This window comes from Phasianus colchicus, chromosome Z, assembly GCF_987193195.1.
Source record: "Phasianus colchicus chromosome Z, bPhaCol1.hap1.1, whole genome shotgun sequence".
Taxonomy (NCBI): Eukaryota; Metazoa; Chordata; class Aves; order Galliformes; family Phasianidae; genus Phasianus; species Phasianus colchicus.
The window spans coordinates 42,588,149-42,601,869 of NC_143476.1; the positions used below are offsets into that span (position 1 = coordinate 42,588,149).

General features: G+C 42.5%; 1 protein-coding gene across 2 annotated transcripts in view; it reads right to left on the reverse strand.

The window, feature by feature from the left end:
* TNFAIP8 (TNF alpha induced protein 8) overlaps window positions 1-13,152 on the reverse strand; it is a 45,568-nt gene extending 32,416 nt beyond the window's left edge. The window contains exon 1 of one of the 2 annotated variants that reach the window (XM_031601405.2): window positions 12,949-13,152. In XM_031601405.2, the coding sequence (XP_031457265.1) occupies window position 12,949 (1 nt within the window). In that variant the 5' untranslated portion in view covers window positions 12,950-13,152. Of the gene's footprint in view, window positions 1-12,708; window positions 12,928-12,948 lie in introns of those variants that run through there. The other variant, XM_090131971.1, reaches the window with a different exon arrangement.
* Between the last annotated feature and the right edge of the window lie 569 nt (window positions 13,153-13,721).

Sequence of the window (13,721 nt, forward strand, 5' to 3'; positions counted from 1 at the left end):
CTATGGCTCTTATAGAAAGAATGTAATAAGAAGTGCGGCAGCTGATTCACAGTTCAGTCTAACTCATTTAAGTAAAAATATCCTTTTAACTTTTGAATTTGATTAAAAAAAAAAGAAAAAAAAAAACTGCCAATCAAGGCTAAATAGGAACTGCTCACATTCCTTTAGTTGACATTTCAAATATTTAAAATATCCCAGGGCTTCCTTCACATGCACTGACTTGTCATTTGCATTGCAAAGGTACACAGAAACAATTAACTGCTAGAGAAGTGTATTTTAAAACCTCTGCTTGCACTCTGACTCATACGGATGTCATCCACACTTCTACTTACTGAGATGTTTGTACAAGGAGCTCATGCAAAACACAATTTGCACATATAGATTGCAGATGCTATTTTGGCCCTTCTTATATTCATAGTGGTATGTAGTTCTGCCTTTGCGGATGAAAATTTGTAAGAGTAAAGATACAAGCATTGGAAATAGCTAAAGATAGGCTATGAAGAAATCTCAGTGCCCACCATTCTTTACTTAATGCACCTCTAGTAGTCATTCCTGAGTTGAGTTCCCTGAATTCCAAGGCAGCTCTGTCACTTTGATATGGAAAATTGCACTGACAAACGTCAAACACCACAGCAAACAGTGCACTTTATGACCACGAGCATTCCTCAAAGGCAGCTTTTTTCTCAGTACTTCAGTTTGCATTTCAGGAATAAGGCTGAATTGCATTCAAATAAAAACCATTACAACAACATGGCTTTTAAAACTGGCTTAAACAGAATCAAACAGCTCTCCTAAGATTTCAGAATCCAAACACTATGCATCAGTTCCTAAAATAAAGAAAGAAATTTTATGCATGGATGTAGATGATACAGATATACAGCTGCATGAACTACACATTTTAGAAAAACAGGAAAATAGTAAAGGGAACTAACAGGAAAGACTAATCACCTCCTGATCAAGCTCCTCAGTTTGATGAACAAGAATGTTTCTGCTGACACAAAGAAGGAAGCGATAGGAGCATGGGAGCAGGACTGAATGGCATTCTTGGTTGCCAAAGACGTGTGTGAAATCAGTGCTTACCAGCTAAATCCCTCAACAAAGAGAGGATATCACTAACTGGAAACAAAAGGAAAAGAATCTGTGTTGCCGGATCTTGACAAATCAACCTGTAATGTGCTATCACTCAAAGATAACAGAACACCTGTTGGATGAACAGGCTCTCATGTGCATACAAAGGATGACACAGGTACCTGGTATGTGGGTAAAGAGTGAACCACAACTTGAGTTCTTCTACTAAAATGAACAAAAGGGATAAACAGTGCAGGTTTACAAAGCCTTGTTTTTTAATTTTGTACCCCAATGGTAAGCAAAGATCATAATCCTTTTAATGAATTACAGATCACATAGGTCAAAAAACTGTTTTAGTCATTTGCCTTCTTGGAAGCAGGTTGAAAAGAGCATCCATGAGATTGAAACTTTATTACTTCACATCACAGTATTTCCTCCAATTATTCTGCCCACAACCACAGCTACCAGTACACTGCCATATCTTCCTACATCACACCTAATTCTTCACAGCCTGATTATACAGGCATCTCTGTGCATGAAAAGACACACACTGCTGTCTTCTAACTCCACTCTTTTGAAGGGTAGATAACAGTAGGACAAGGGGCAATGGCTTTAAGTTGAAGGAGAAAAGATTTAGGTTGGATGTCTGGGGGAAATTCTTTACAGAGAGAGTGGTGAGGTGCTGGAACAGGCTGCCCAGAGAGGTTGTGGATGCCCCATCCATCCCTGGAGGTGTTCAAGGCCAGATTGGATGGGGCCCTGGGCAGCCTGGTCTGGTATTAAATGTGGAGGTTGGTGGCCCTGCCTGTGGCAGGGGGTTGGAGATTCATGATCCTTGAGGTCCCTTCCAACTCAGGCCATTCTGTGATTCTGTGATTTTGTGAAACCACCTCCCCTCTTCTTAGAAAACAGTCACCACCAATCTAGTGACATTAGCAGGAATGGACACAAGTATGTATCTGTGTACAGAAGCTGAAGTATGCAGGACTAGGACATAAGCAAAACATTCCTTTCTTATAAACCTTACAAAAATTATTATAGTGTGAGTCAATTATTAAAAGCAAAATTTCTAGCACATCAGCTTACCTCAAGTTAACAGCATAAACATTACCAAAAATTATTTGGCATGCATTCCAAGCTGCCTGGTGATAAAACATTAAAATCAACTGTATGTGAACAAAGTGGACAGAATTCGCTGTTCAGAATATAAACATACACTTTAAAAAAATTGTACAGCCAGTTGAACCTACAAAACTGCCCATCATTAGTTTGATTCCTACTCATATTCACTTGTGAATATGAAGACCACTCTTTACATTAAATTTCCTTAAACTTCCCTTCCTATTAAAAAAAATCATTATTTTTGTAAAGTCACAGAGACCTTTCTACTTTTGCAATATTTAAATTATTTTAACAAAGTTCAAATTACTTAAGTCGAAGTTCTTCCTTCAGGGAAAAAGCTTGAGAAGTCACCTTTTTTATCGTTTTAATTCAAAAAACAATGGAAGAAAATGACTGCAGCAGGAGAGCTGTTTTCAGTTCTTGCCAGAGAAAGCTCCTACCAGTATTAATATGCATGGGCTGAAGCAGTTTCTTAACAGCTTAGATTCCTAGCTCCATGCTCTCCAGTAAGGAACACAACAGCATTCACCCGGGGATGTGCTGCTTCTACAGCCCCTGCAACACACACATTAAATATTTTGCAAGAGCAAATACTGGCACTTCCTGGAATGTGTTGTAAATAATCGTCTTTACTGCCAGCTTATGTTAGCAAAGCTTGATGCATCTGAAACCAAAACTGATGTTTATCTGAAGAACTCTATGTAAGATTTATTTATTAGCTGGCTAGCATGGTTATCCTGCATCAGATGTTGAAATTAACAGGAGGTGTTTAGATGCTATTCTGAATTACTGACAGAACCTCGTTCTAGGCTACTTAAGTAACTTGGCAGCAGGGTTAAGGTTTCCACAATTTGAGCTTTGAAAAACAAGTTCTCAACCTACACACATTGCTCAAGCAAGTCTGACAGCACTGAAGGCTCTGAGCTCCGTGGTTGATAAGGGCAGAGGAATTCTCACCGGATGGAGTACCCCTGCTGCAGCAGCTTCCTGCTCAGCCCAAGCAGAGTAGCTTATGATTTTCATGCTTCTCCTTTTTGTGAGAACCAGCTATTCTCTTATAAAATGTGAGCTGCAAAGATTAAGGGAAGAGAAAGGAACTGCAAACATGTTCACGTTCATGCAAGGTAATCTAAGGGAGCAGAGCATGGGAACTTGGAAAATGTAAGATAACTGCTTTGCATTTTCTCCATCACGGTAAAGAAGCAATGAACACAACTTAAACAGAAAGCTCCAGTTGTTTTAATCTGCAGAACAAAGGCATCCAGCCTTTTAGCTCACCTGGGCCACATCAGGTGAAGAGGAATTGTCTAGGGCTGCATATAGAATACATGTTGTAGTCAGCAATCGCTTTGTTTTACTTGCCAAGCGTCACAAGTGTATGTCATATGTAATACAAGATTCAGTTTGACTGTGTGCAGCAGGCATGAGTTAGCACTGCAATGCACCCTCCCCTACACTGCATTCCATTGCTGCAAACACAGCTGGCTCCTAGAGAAAACATCACTAAAATCACACAGCATTGTTGAAAGTTTATGATGATGTGTGGTTGCACACAGCCTGTGGACCAAGGGCTGGACACATGTGCTTTGGAAACAACACACCATCTATACAGTACCAGTTGGCACTGTTCCTAAAAATAAGGGACTTAGAGTTAACAATCTGTGTTTAGATATATTGGAAATATGCCAAACTGACATTAACTTATAAATAAGAATACTTAAGAATGCTGATGAAACTGAAGGGTATTTCTTAAACTAGGATAAAAATCGGGAGCACAGAGTCAAGAAAAAAGAATTACAATCACAGATTGCTTCAATTATCTCTAACGTAGGCATTTTTCCACGAAAATTCAGGGATGAAGTTACAGCATGGGAAAAAACAAATGAAGACTAGAGGATGAAAATGCAAAGAAACTCACAAGGAATTGGCATTCTGCTAACATCAGGAGATGTGAATCTTGTGGTGAAATGAAAATTTTAAAGCAGTTTTCATTTAATGAATCAAATCAATAAACAAGTAATAAATTTACTTGTCTGAGAAATTTACCTGCCTATTACATTACGGTTTCATATATATTATGTTTTAAACCACTCTTCAAGGTGATTGTGTGTTACGTGAGAAAACAGTTTCAAACTGCACCCTCAATCAAACACTGTTTCTGAAAGCTCCTCATCTAATGATTGCAAGACACATCAGGAATCATGTACTTCTACCCAGCAGTGCAGAAGGAAGCTTTCCAAGTAGAAACTCTTGAATTCTTTCATTTACATTGCTTAAAACAAGCTTAACATTTCAGAGAGTGTTTTCTCTCGCCAGCTTGGTTTAGATCTGCTCAAGACAGTCTCCACTTCGACATCCATAAAGGCACTCACTCTGCAACACACAACCAGCTATATAGCCTCCAGCATCACACACCCCACACACCCCTGCTGTCAATAGATTCACTGTGCTCAAAGCTGAGACATTTTCCTTCTGCGATGATTCCTGGGTCCTCTTGGGCTGCCTTCCTCTTGCATTCTTCAGGGATTTTGTGGATAAGAAGAGCATGGAAAAGAAATGCTTTGTACAAGTCCTGTGCAGATACAAAAGGAACTGCAAAACTGAGAGTTCAGAGTAAACATGTAATGTACACATACAGGGCCGAAACAAAACAAGATCTTTTTCTTCCTTTCCAGGGTGCAGTCACAATATCTGCAGTTTCTCCTAACAAGAGCTGCTTCTACCTGTCACCAGACAGAAGACATGCTCTGGCTCTCAGACTGGGCATACTTAGGATATGATTTTTGCACAGGCAGGTCTGAGAAGTTCTTCATCTACAATCAACAACAATGCTGTTGTGACATACGTAGCAACAGATTTACCAGCCAGGTATCTGAATATCCTCATACTCATACTGCAGAGCAATACACTCCTCAAGCAGACCTATTTCTGTGATTCAATCTTCACCTGCTTCCAAAGGACTGCCATGACAAACTCAGGTGATGGGGACTGGGGACAGAACCAAGCCAAAGATGATCTGCAGCCGTACATAGAGAATAGAAGTGATAATGTCACAGTTTGCTTTTTAACTTAAAATTCTAGCAGGCTCTAGCAGGGCTCTGTATGTATATTTTTGGAGAAACACATTGCTCTCATATTGCTTTCTTTTAATCAAATGGATTCATAGTGAAATGAGTGTTATCCAGTGCACTTACATTTCCCCAGCACTGACTGTGAAGGTTCCTGACCACTGAACATGCAGATTTCAGCAAGAGGCATTCACTTCACAGTCCGAAATTCCTAATTACAATACAGTAAGGTATAATGAAGCTGTAAGCATGCTATTTGCATTAGTATCCTTCAGAGACATTAAACACCTTAACAAACAGCCTCCAAATTAGCCAGGCAAAATAGTGCTGCTCTTGAGGGAACTACAGCCAAATTTATGTGAGGAGAGGAAACCAAGCAGTGGTCTCACCATTCTTCATGCCATCTGTGCAGCAGACACTGAAAAAGTTCTTATGCCCCTTAGCTGTACAGTATGACCTTTGAAGATCTGTACTTCGTGACCCACCTGAATGCAGGAGGTACAATCCTGTGTTATACTGCAGTGTCCCTCCTATGAAGGAAGGCTGAGGGAGCTGGGCTGCTTCAGCCTATCTGTAGGGAAGGCTCTGTGATTCTATGATAATACAGCTCCACTTTATGATAGCTCTATGATAGGACTGTTTTATTATCACTTTATACTTAAATTTCAAAGTCTACTGTAATGATACGCAAAGTCAGTCACTGAGATACTTGGGGCTTGAGCAAAAAAAGGGTTGTTTTTGTGACACAATTTCCTGTGTACACCACAGCAGTGCACACTCTGGTTTTAGGTCTCATGTTCTGACAGATTTTATAGATATGTTGCATCACACCTCCTCTGAGCTGGACTCAAATACTCAAAAAGACTTTCAAAATACCTTACACTACAATGACCCAAACCCAAAGCCTGGCTTGATGAACAGAACTGCATAGTTCTCATAAAGCAGGATCCTCAGCAGAAGTCCCACAGCTTTTAAATTTTAAACAAGCAATTACAAACGACAATGTTCAAATACTGTAGAACTTCTTAAAAAGAAAAAGGAGAAAAAATAATTTGCACAAAGCCCATTAGAAATCTCAGTAAACTTAATCAAGTTTTAGAGATGCCAGATCAGATGGGCAACTCTGTTCAAATTGCAGTTAATGGTCAGAATCAGATCCTGTGTTCTTCATATTTTAACATCACCTAGAATGTTTTCTAAAGACATTTTCACAAAAATTCCAGCTTGCCCATGCTCTCTGCTAACCAGCCCAGTGAAATTAAAGAATACCTCACAGGAATAAACAACAAAAGTACACACAGCACTTTGGCACTTATCACTGAGCTCACCACCAGCACTCCTCATCTGTTCCCAGTCACCTTCCTGGCATTCTAAGCAGCTCACAGCTATCTAGCTCCACACTGATGATGGCTCACACATCAAATACTGTCGGTAAAACTGCATGAAAGCATTTAGTGGCAATCAGCATGCTTTCTTTTCCCCTGATCAGCACAGTGCTCTGCAGATCAGCACAATGCAAATTCACAACTTGTTTTACAAAAATTTCTCAGCAGTTTGAAGATTGGGATATGGGGGAATGGTTTCAAACTAAAAGAGAAGAGATTCAGATTAGATGTTAGCAGAAAATTCTTTACTCAGAGGGTCCTGGCACAGCTGCCCAGAGCTGTGGGTGCTCCATTCCTGGAGGTGCTGCAGGACAGGCTGGATGGGCCCTGGGCAACCTGAACTGCTGAGGGGGCTGGAAATGAACAGGCTTTTAGGTTCTTTTCCGATCCAAGCTATCCTGTGATTCAGTGATTACCTGCATTGTCAGCTGCTATCCAATGTTACACGTCTCTTTTAATAAATCTTCAAACTTTCAAGCAAAAAAGGATTCAAAGAAGCCAATTTAATACATTAAAGTACTACAGAGAACATTTTAATGGATAATAAATTAAGTCAGTGTAACTAGAAGCATGAAATAAATTTACCTATGGTAGGAAATAAGAAACTCATGGAAATACAGAAGTATCATATACACCTTTATTAGACAAATCCACTCCATTATATGATTTCATCATATGGAATACTAAAGGATTCTGTCATTTATCCGTTCCATTATTAATATTAAATGCTACTCAGTGATAGAAAAAAACAGAAGTCAAACAAAGGGAAATACATCAATTTCCCTTCAGCGTGTTTACACAATCCTGAAACTCACCACAATGTGACTTGGCCAGCACTCTCAGATGTACAGTTTGGTTTTTCTGTGGTCCTGTGTGTAGTCAGGATTTAGACACAATGATCCCTGCAGGCTGTGCCAACACAGTTGTTTTCTGATTCTGTTTTCAGATACGTTGAAAATTACAGTGCTAATTTGTTACACTCATCCTGAATCCACCTGTGAGTTCATTAGGAGAGAGCACTTCAGAAGAACTGCACACGTCTTAAGTAATTGCTTCTACTAACTTCTGAAAAGCATGAGGGATGGAAAGAAAAACAAGAGCGAAATCTTTAACTTGTCATCCTGCCCATGCAGATCTGTCCTTCACCTCAGATGCATGGCAGTCAGTTTGTATCACAAGCTGAAATATTAGATGACAGCATTAGTCACACAAACAATGCAGTATTTCAAGGCTAGCACAGGCAGAAAAAAAGCTGCTGAGCCATGTTACTGCATATCTCACTGTATTAAATCCAAAGGTACTGACTGCCTGTTCTAACTTTACTTGTGGCCATTCCAATAGCTAAGCAGACTCCTGACATAAGCTCTGCTTTGTCTCTCACACTTCATCCTCTATTTATATTTTTCCTCTCCTCTTATATGGTTTGCTTTTACTTTCTATCTTCTAATCATATCTTAATATCTTCTAATAATTAAGCCTCAGATGACACAAACACCATTACCACATGCTTCCAAAAAGGCAGAGCAGTCAGAAGTGCTAGTAATACCATAACTAAGACCAAGCCTACGCTACTTTCAGCAAGTCAAGCAGCTGTTACTCACTGTGGATACAATCAGAAAAGCTGAATTACATTTTCACAGTATCACAGAATCACTAAGGTTGGAAAAGACCTATAAGATCATCCAGTCCAACCATCCACCTATGACCAATGGTTCTCGCTAAACCATATCCCTCAACACAACATCCAAACGTTCCTTGAACACCTCCAGGGAAGGTGGATTCCACCACCTCCCTGGGCAGCCCATTCCAGCGCCTGACCACCCTTTCAGAGAAGTAGTATTTCCTAATATCCAGCCTGAATCTTCCCTGGCGCAGCTTGAAACCATTCCCTCTAGTCCTGTCACCGGTTATACGGGAGAAGAGGCCGACCCCCAGCTCGCTACAACCTCCCTTCAGGTAGTTATAGAGAGCAATAAGGTCTCCCCTGAGCCTCCTCTTCTCCAGACTGAACAATCCCAGCTCCCTCAGCCGCTCCTCATAAGGCCTGTGCTCCAGACCCCTCACCAGCTTTGTTGCCCTTCTTTGGACATGCTTCAGGGCCTCAACGTCTTTCTTGCAGAGAGGGGCCCAGAACTGGACACAGTACTCAAGGTGCGGCCTCACCAGAGCTGAGTACAGGGGAACAATTACTTCCCTACTCCTTCTGGTCACACTACTTCTGATACAAGCCAGGATGCCATTGGCCTTCTTGGCCACTCAGGCACACTGCTGGCTCATGTTTAGCCAAGCGTCAACCAACACCCCCAGGTCCATTTCCTCTACACAGTCTTCTAGCCACTCCGCCCCAAGCCTGTAGCGTTGTTTGGGGTTGCTGTGGCCAAAGTGAAGGACCCGGCATTTGGTCTTATTAAACCTCATCCCATTGGCTTCAGCCCAGCTATCCAGCCTGTCCAGATCCCTCTGTAGGGCCTTGCTACCCCCAGGCAGATCGACACTTCCAGCAATCTTGGTGTCATCTGCAAACTTACTGAGGGTGCACTCAATGCCCTCATCCAGGTCATCAATAAAGATATTGAAAAGGACATATTTTAGGACCATGCTGCTGTTTACATCCGACAGGGAATAGGCTTTCTGCTAATAATGGGCCATTTAGAGGAGCAAAGGGGCTGCAGCCTAACAGACTTAGAAAGTGAAATCTCACCAACAGTTATGAATCCAGACACACTCTTCACTTTGGCAGCCAAGTCCCAGTACAAAGGCTGACATTTTCTGTGCCAATACTCCTAAGAAAAAAGACTTCCCTCCCCTCCCCCCACCCAACAGTGACATCAATGAGTTATGGCCGGAGCACCACAAAGGTAGAATTTGTTTCTTGTAGGACTGCATGAGTGCAGTGATGCACTGATATCTGGAGTGCTCAGTAACACCTCCGTCCAACAGAGATGTGACAGAGAACAGTTCTGGCCACCTGAAGTATGTTTTGTTTTTTTATTTATTGTTTTTTAATTTCCAGAACTCCACTGGCACTTGTATTCAGCTTTCAAGTTCAAAAGATTTCCTCAATCCTGCCGTGCAGGTATGCTCTCTCAGGGCTCCTTCTCCACCTCTCAGCACTTTCAGTAATGTATTCCATCGTTTTCCACATATTTCCTGCACAGAGGAAAAGCACTGAGCAGATCTATTTGCTTTCCTTCAGCTCAATGATTTAGTGCAGACAATTCAGAATAAACCTGGGCTTCAGCAGCTTCTGCAGACCGTGCAATACATAGGACAAACCTCATTATTTCTATTATAATATTTCATTAGCAAGGAGCTGAAGTATAAATATCAAATAAATAAAATACTAAAAGAAAGAAAGTATGAAAATCATGAACTACGGAACAGCAGCCACTCTTCTTTTGCTTCATTCTCCTATTTCCTGAATTGATCTCTCAAGATCAGCCCATTTGAGCAGGCACAGCATTCAGGCACTCCCACAGCACTCAGCTATCAAAGCAGAAGCAAAAATAAAGTTACACCAAAGCCTTTCACTGAAGGGGGAAAAAAAAAAAAAAAAAAAAAAAGGTATTTCCTTGAAATAGGTAATTTCAAATAATTAGGTGATTTCAAATTGCCAAAGTCATTACTATTCAAGCAAGTCAAAAGATTTCCAAGTTTTGTTGATCCTATTGTAGAAACTAGGCTTCAAAGTGAAATATTCTGAAGGCTTACAAATACTCAGCCCAATCGCTGAGAATAAAATGAGATCTTTGATTAAGCCAAGCTACAAAAGAAGTGCTGGTGTGAGCACTAATTTGTAGGCAACCATAGAGAAGGCTCCTTGGGTCCTGTGATCAGAGAATGCTGGAGGCGAGGGTAAATAAGCAAACCATAACTAATATGAAGACATGCTCACTTGCTTTGATTGCAAAGCCAGCCTGAAATAGAGGACTGGACTTTCTGCTGCATCACAGTTGAGAAACGCTGCAAGAACAGAAAGAAAAGAAAAGCCAAGAGAACACAATCTTAACAAAGTCCCTGTGTTACTCTTCAGCTCCTAGAGCACAAAATTTTCTAAATGGAACTTCCAAAAGAGAGATGGAAGTATTAGAATTTATTAATCTACGCTGCAAAGCTGAAATGATATCACCATAGCCTGTTCGGATCTATGCTGTGCATTTTCCCTGTGATCTGATCAACCTGATAACCAAAACCTAACTAAGGAAAGGATGATAAATTTGTCACTTGGGGTAGATGAAAATAAATTGGTTTGAATAGTCCAACTAGACAAGGGAAATACAAAAAACAGCAAGAAAAAAGGGAGGGAAGGAATGACTGTCCAAGTGCCTTGTATTTCATCTCTGGGATACACACAGCTATAATAAACTTAATAAACTTAATCAACTTAACCAGGCAGAAGCAGATAGAAAGTACTCAACTACTGAAAACAATACGTCCAGCCATCTAGATGAAGCAGGTAATGCAGCTGAATATACCCAATTCTAAACCACCACAAATAACACTGAGCGACTTTGACAAAATCCCCTTAAATACCTTTTTCTGGATCTGTCTCAGTGAAAGAACAACTTAAAATAACCCAAGGGAAATTCTAGGGAAAGCTATTGAGAGGTAAACTTAAGAGTAAATACAAGCTATTTAGGAGAAAATTCATCATAAAGCTGTAGCTGTTATTATTCAGGTACCATTTAAGTATTATCATTTGTTATTTGGTGCTTCTGTCAATTGTATAAAAATATCAGGCAGGGCGTTACGTGCTTAAGGACTATGAGGTATCAGACATATCATGTTGGCCTAACAAGAAGATGACCGAGGCTGGGGCTCCTCAACCACTCGATTCTGTGCTTGGTTGTTCAAAGCAGCAATCATTTCCTCACCCAGCACCAAGAATTCAAAGATAACTCAGAAGAGGCCAACAAAGCCACATGGTGTGCTGATGCCTATAGCTGCAGTCAGATGATGCTGGTTGCTATTCAATGGAAGCAAGCAGCTTCCTTTTGTCAAGGCAAACCTGAAGCAACTTCCATTTCAAGCCTATGCAGTTACTGCTCCTCTAAAGACCTGCCGTTTAACTTCTGTTCTGGTGATACAAATGTTATACAAATGAACAAGAGTATTCAACATTCAACTTCCTTCTTCCCACTTCCACTCATCTTCACAGTTCCCCCAGCTTTGCCTCTCAAAGAAAGGCCTCAGTCCTCCTTCTACCAAGGAATGCTTTCACTCTGGACTTGGTTTCCTACCTGATCCCAACACACATTTATGTATGTTATCTGACAGACAGTGCTTCCCACAGCTCAGAAACAGACCCCTGGAAAGAAGCAAAGAACAGCTTCTTGGGGTATCTGAGCAGCTGATCCATTATGGAGGGTTCTTCTCTTCATTCTCATTCTTTAAACAAGACAGTAGAAAGCTTATCTATTGTGTTCGTTTAACACTCAGTACATGCTTATTTAAGATAAAAATGAGGTTTGCAAGCACATGCAGTGACCATCCTGCACTATAAATGCATGGCAGCAATGCCAGCACTGTGACAAGGAAAGGAAGAAAGAATGGCCAGGGTTGGAAGGGACTTCAAGGATCATGAATCTCCAACCCCCCTGCCACACGCAGGGCCACCAACCTTCCCACCTAATGCTAGACCAGGCTGCCCAGGGCCCCATCCAATCTGGCCTTGAACACCTCCAGGGATGGAGTTCCTCTCTGGGCAGCCTGTTCCAGCACCTCACCACTCTCTCTGTAAAGAACTTCCCCCAGACATCCAACCTAAATCTTTTCTCCTTCAACTTAAAGCCATTGCCCCTTGTCCTACTGTTATCTACCCTTTCAAAGAGCTGGCTGCCCTCCTGTCACGCTATGACGGCGTTTTGTCCACCCCACAGCCGTGCTGCCAGGAGCTCCGGGCGGCTCGACAGGCAGACGGAGCAGCAGAATCAACAAAGCTCCTCACTGGAAGGATGCTCGCAGAACCACGGTCCACCTTCTCAGTGTATGGGAAGAGGGCTGAAACTTTTACCAGCCACGTTTTCGGTAACGCTATCTCACCCATTCCCGAAGTGGTATTTTACCAGCGTCCAGCAGCATCGCCGTCTGGGACATGACGGGGCGCGCTCCGCCCCGAATCCCTCCGCACAGCCTCGGTGGGCTCGGAACCATCTGTATCCCGCTCCACAGCCGTCGCCCCGAGCCAAACCGCGCTCTCCGGCCCGCCGCCCCATCGCCAAGGAAGGACGGCGAGCCTGCCCCCCAATCCCACTCCCACCCGGGCCGCCGCCGTCCCACGCCTCCCGCCTGGCGGCGGCACTTACTGTGTGCGCTGGAGCGGTAGGCGGCGGCGGCGGCGGCGGCGAGAAGCGGAGGCAACGGCACAGCGGCGGCGATGCGGGAGCGGCGGAGACGGCCCCGCTCGTGGGGCGCGGGGAGCGGCAGGAAGGGCGGCGTTTGTGCCTCTGCCCCGCCCGGCCGGGAGGGGAGCCGCGGGCGGGGAAGTAGTTTGCAAGTTACCGTGAGAAACTGGTTGTGGTACGTGTTGCTCGCTTTTAAGTACCTCCGGAATATAAAACGTCACAAGGTCCGGCCTCTGCGAGAGGCAGGGCGGTGTGGAACTACAGAGAAGCTGTTGGGCACCGCAGGGAGAGTTTGTGCAGTATTGTGAGGACAACAAAATGGTTTTTTTGTTAAAACACGTTAACAGGAAATGGACTAGAGAGAGATTAACAGTTACTGATGGCTGCAGACACAATGCAAAGTGTTCAATGCCTTGTTCATCTCTGTGTTCAATACGAGTTATGGTTCATGATGCTCCTGAAGCTACAAGTTGGAGGATCACGACTGCGGTAATAATAGGCTGACGGCCAGCCCTCACCTTATGCAGAACACGCTGCTCCAGCTGGATGCACGTCAATTTACAGGGCTGAATGTGATATGTTCCATTGTACTCACAGAGGAAACAAAGTCAATTATTTTTCAGTGCTCTTGGAAATCTTCTAAGGCCCTAAGGTGGATGTAAGCCAGCAAGCATTGTGCCAGTTCTCAAGAATAGCAAGAAGTGAATTTAATGAATTTAATCTCCTTTGACATC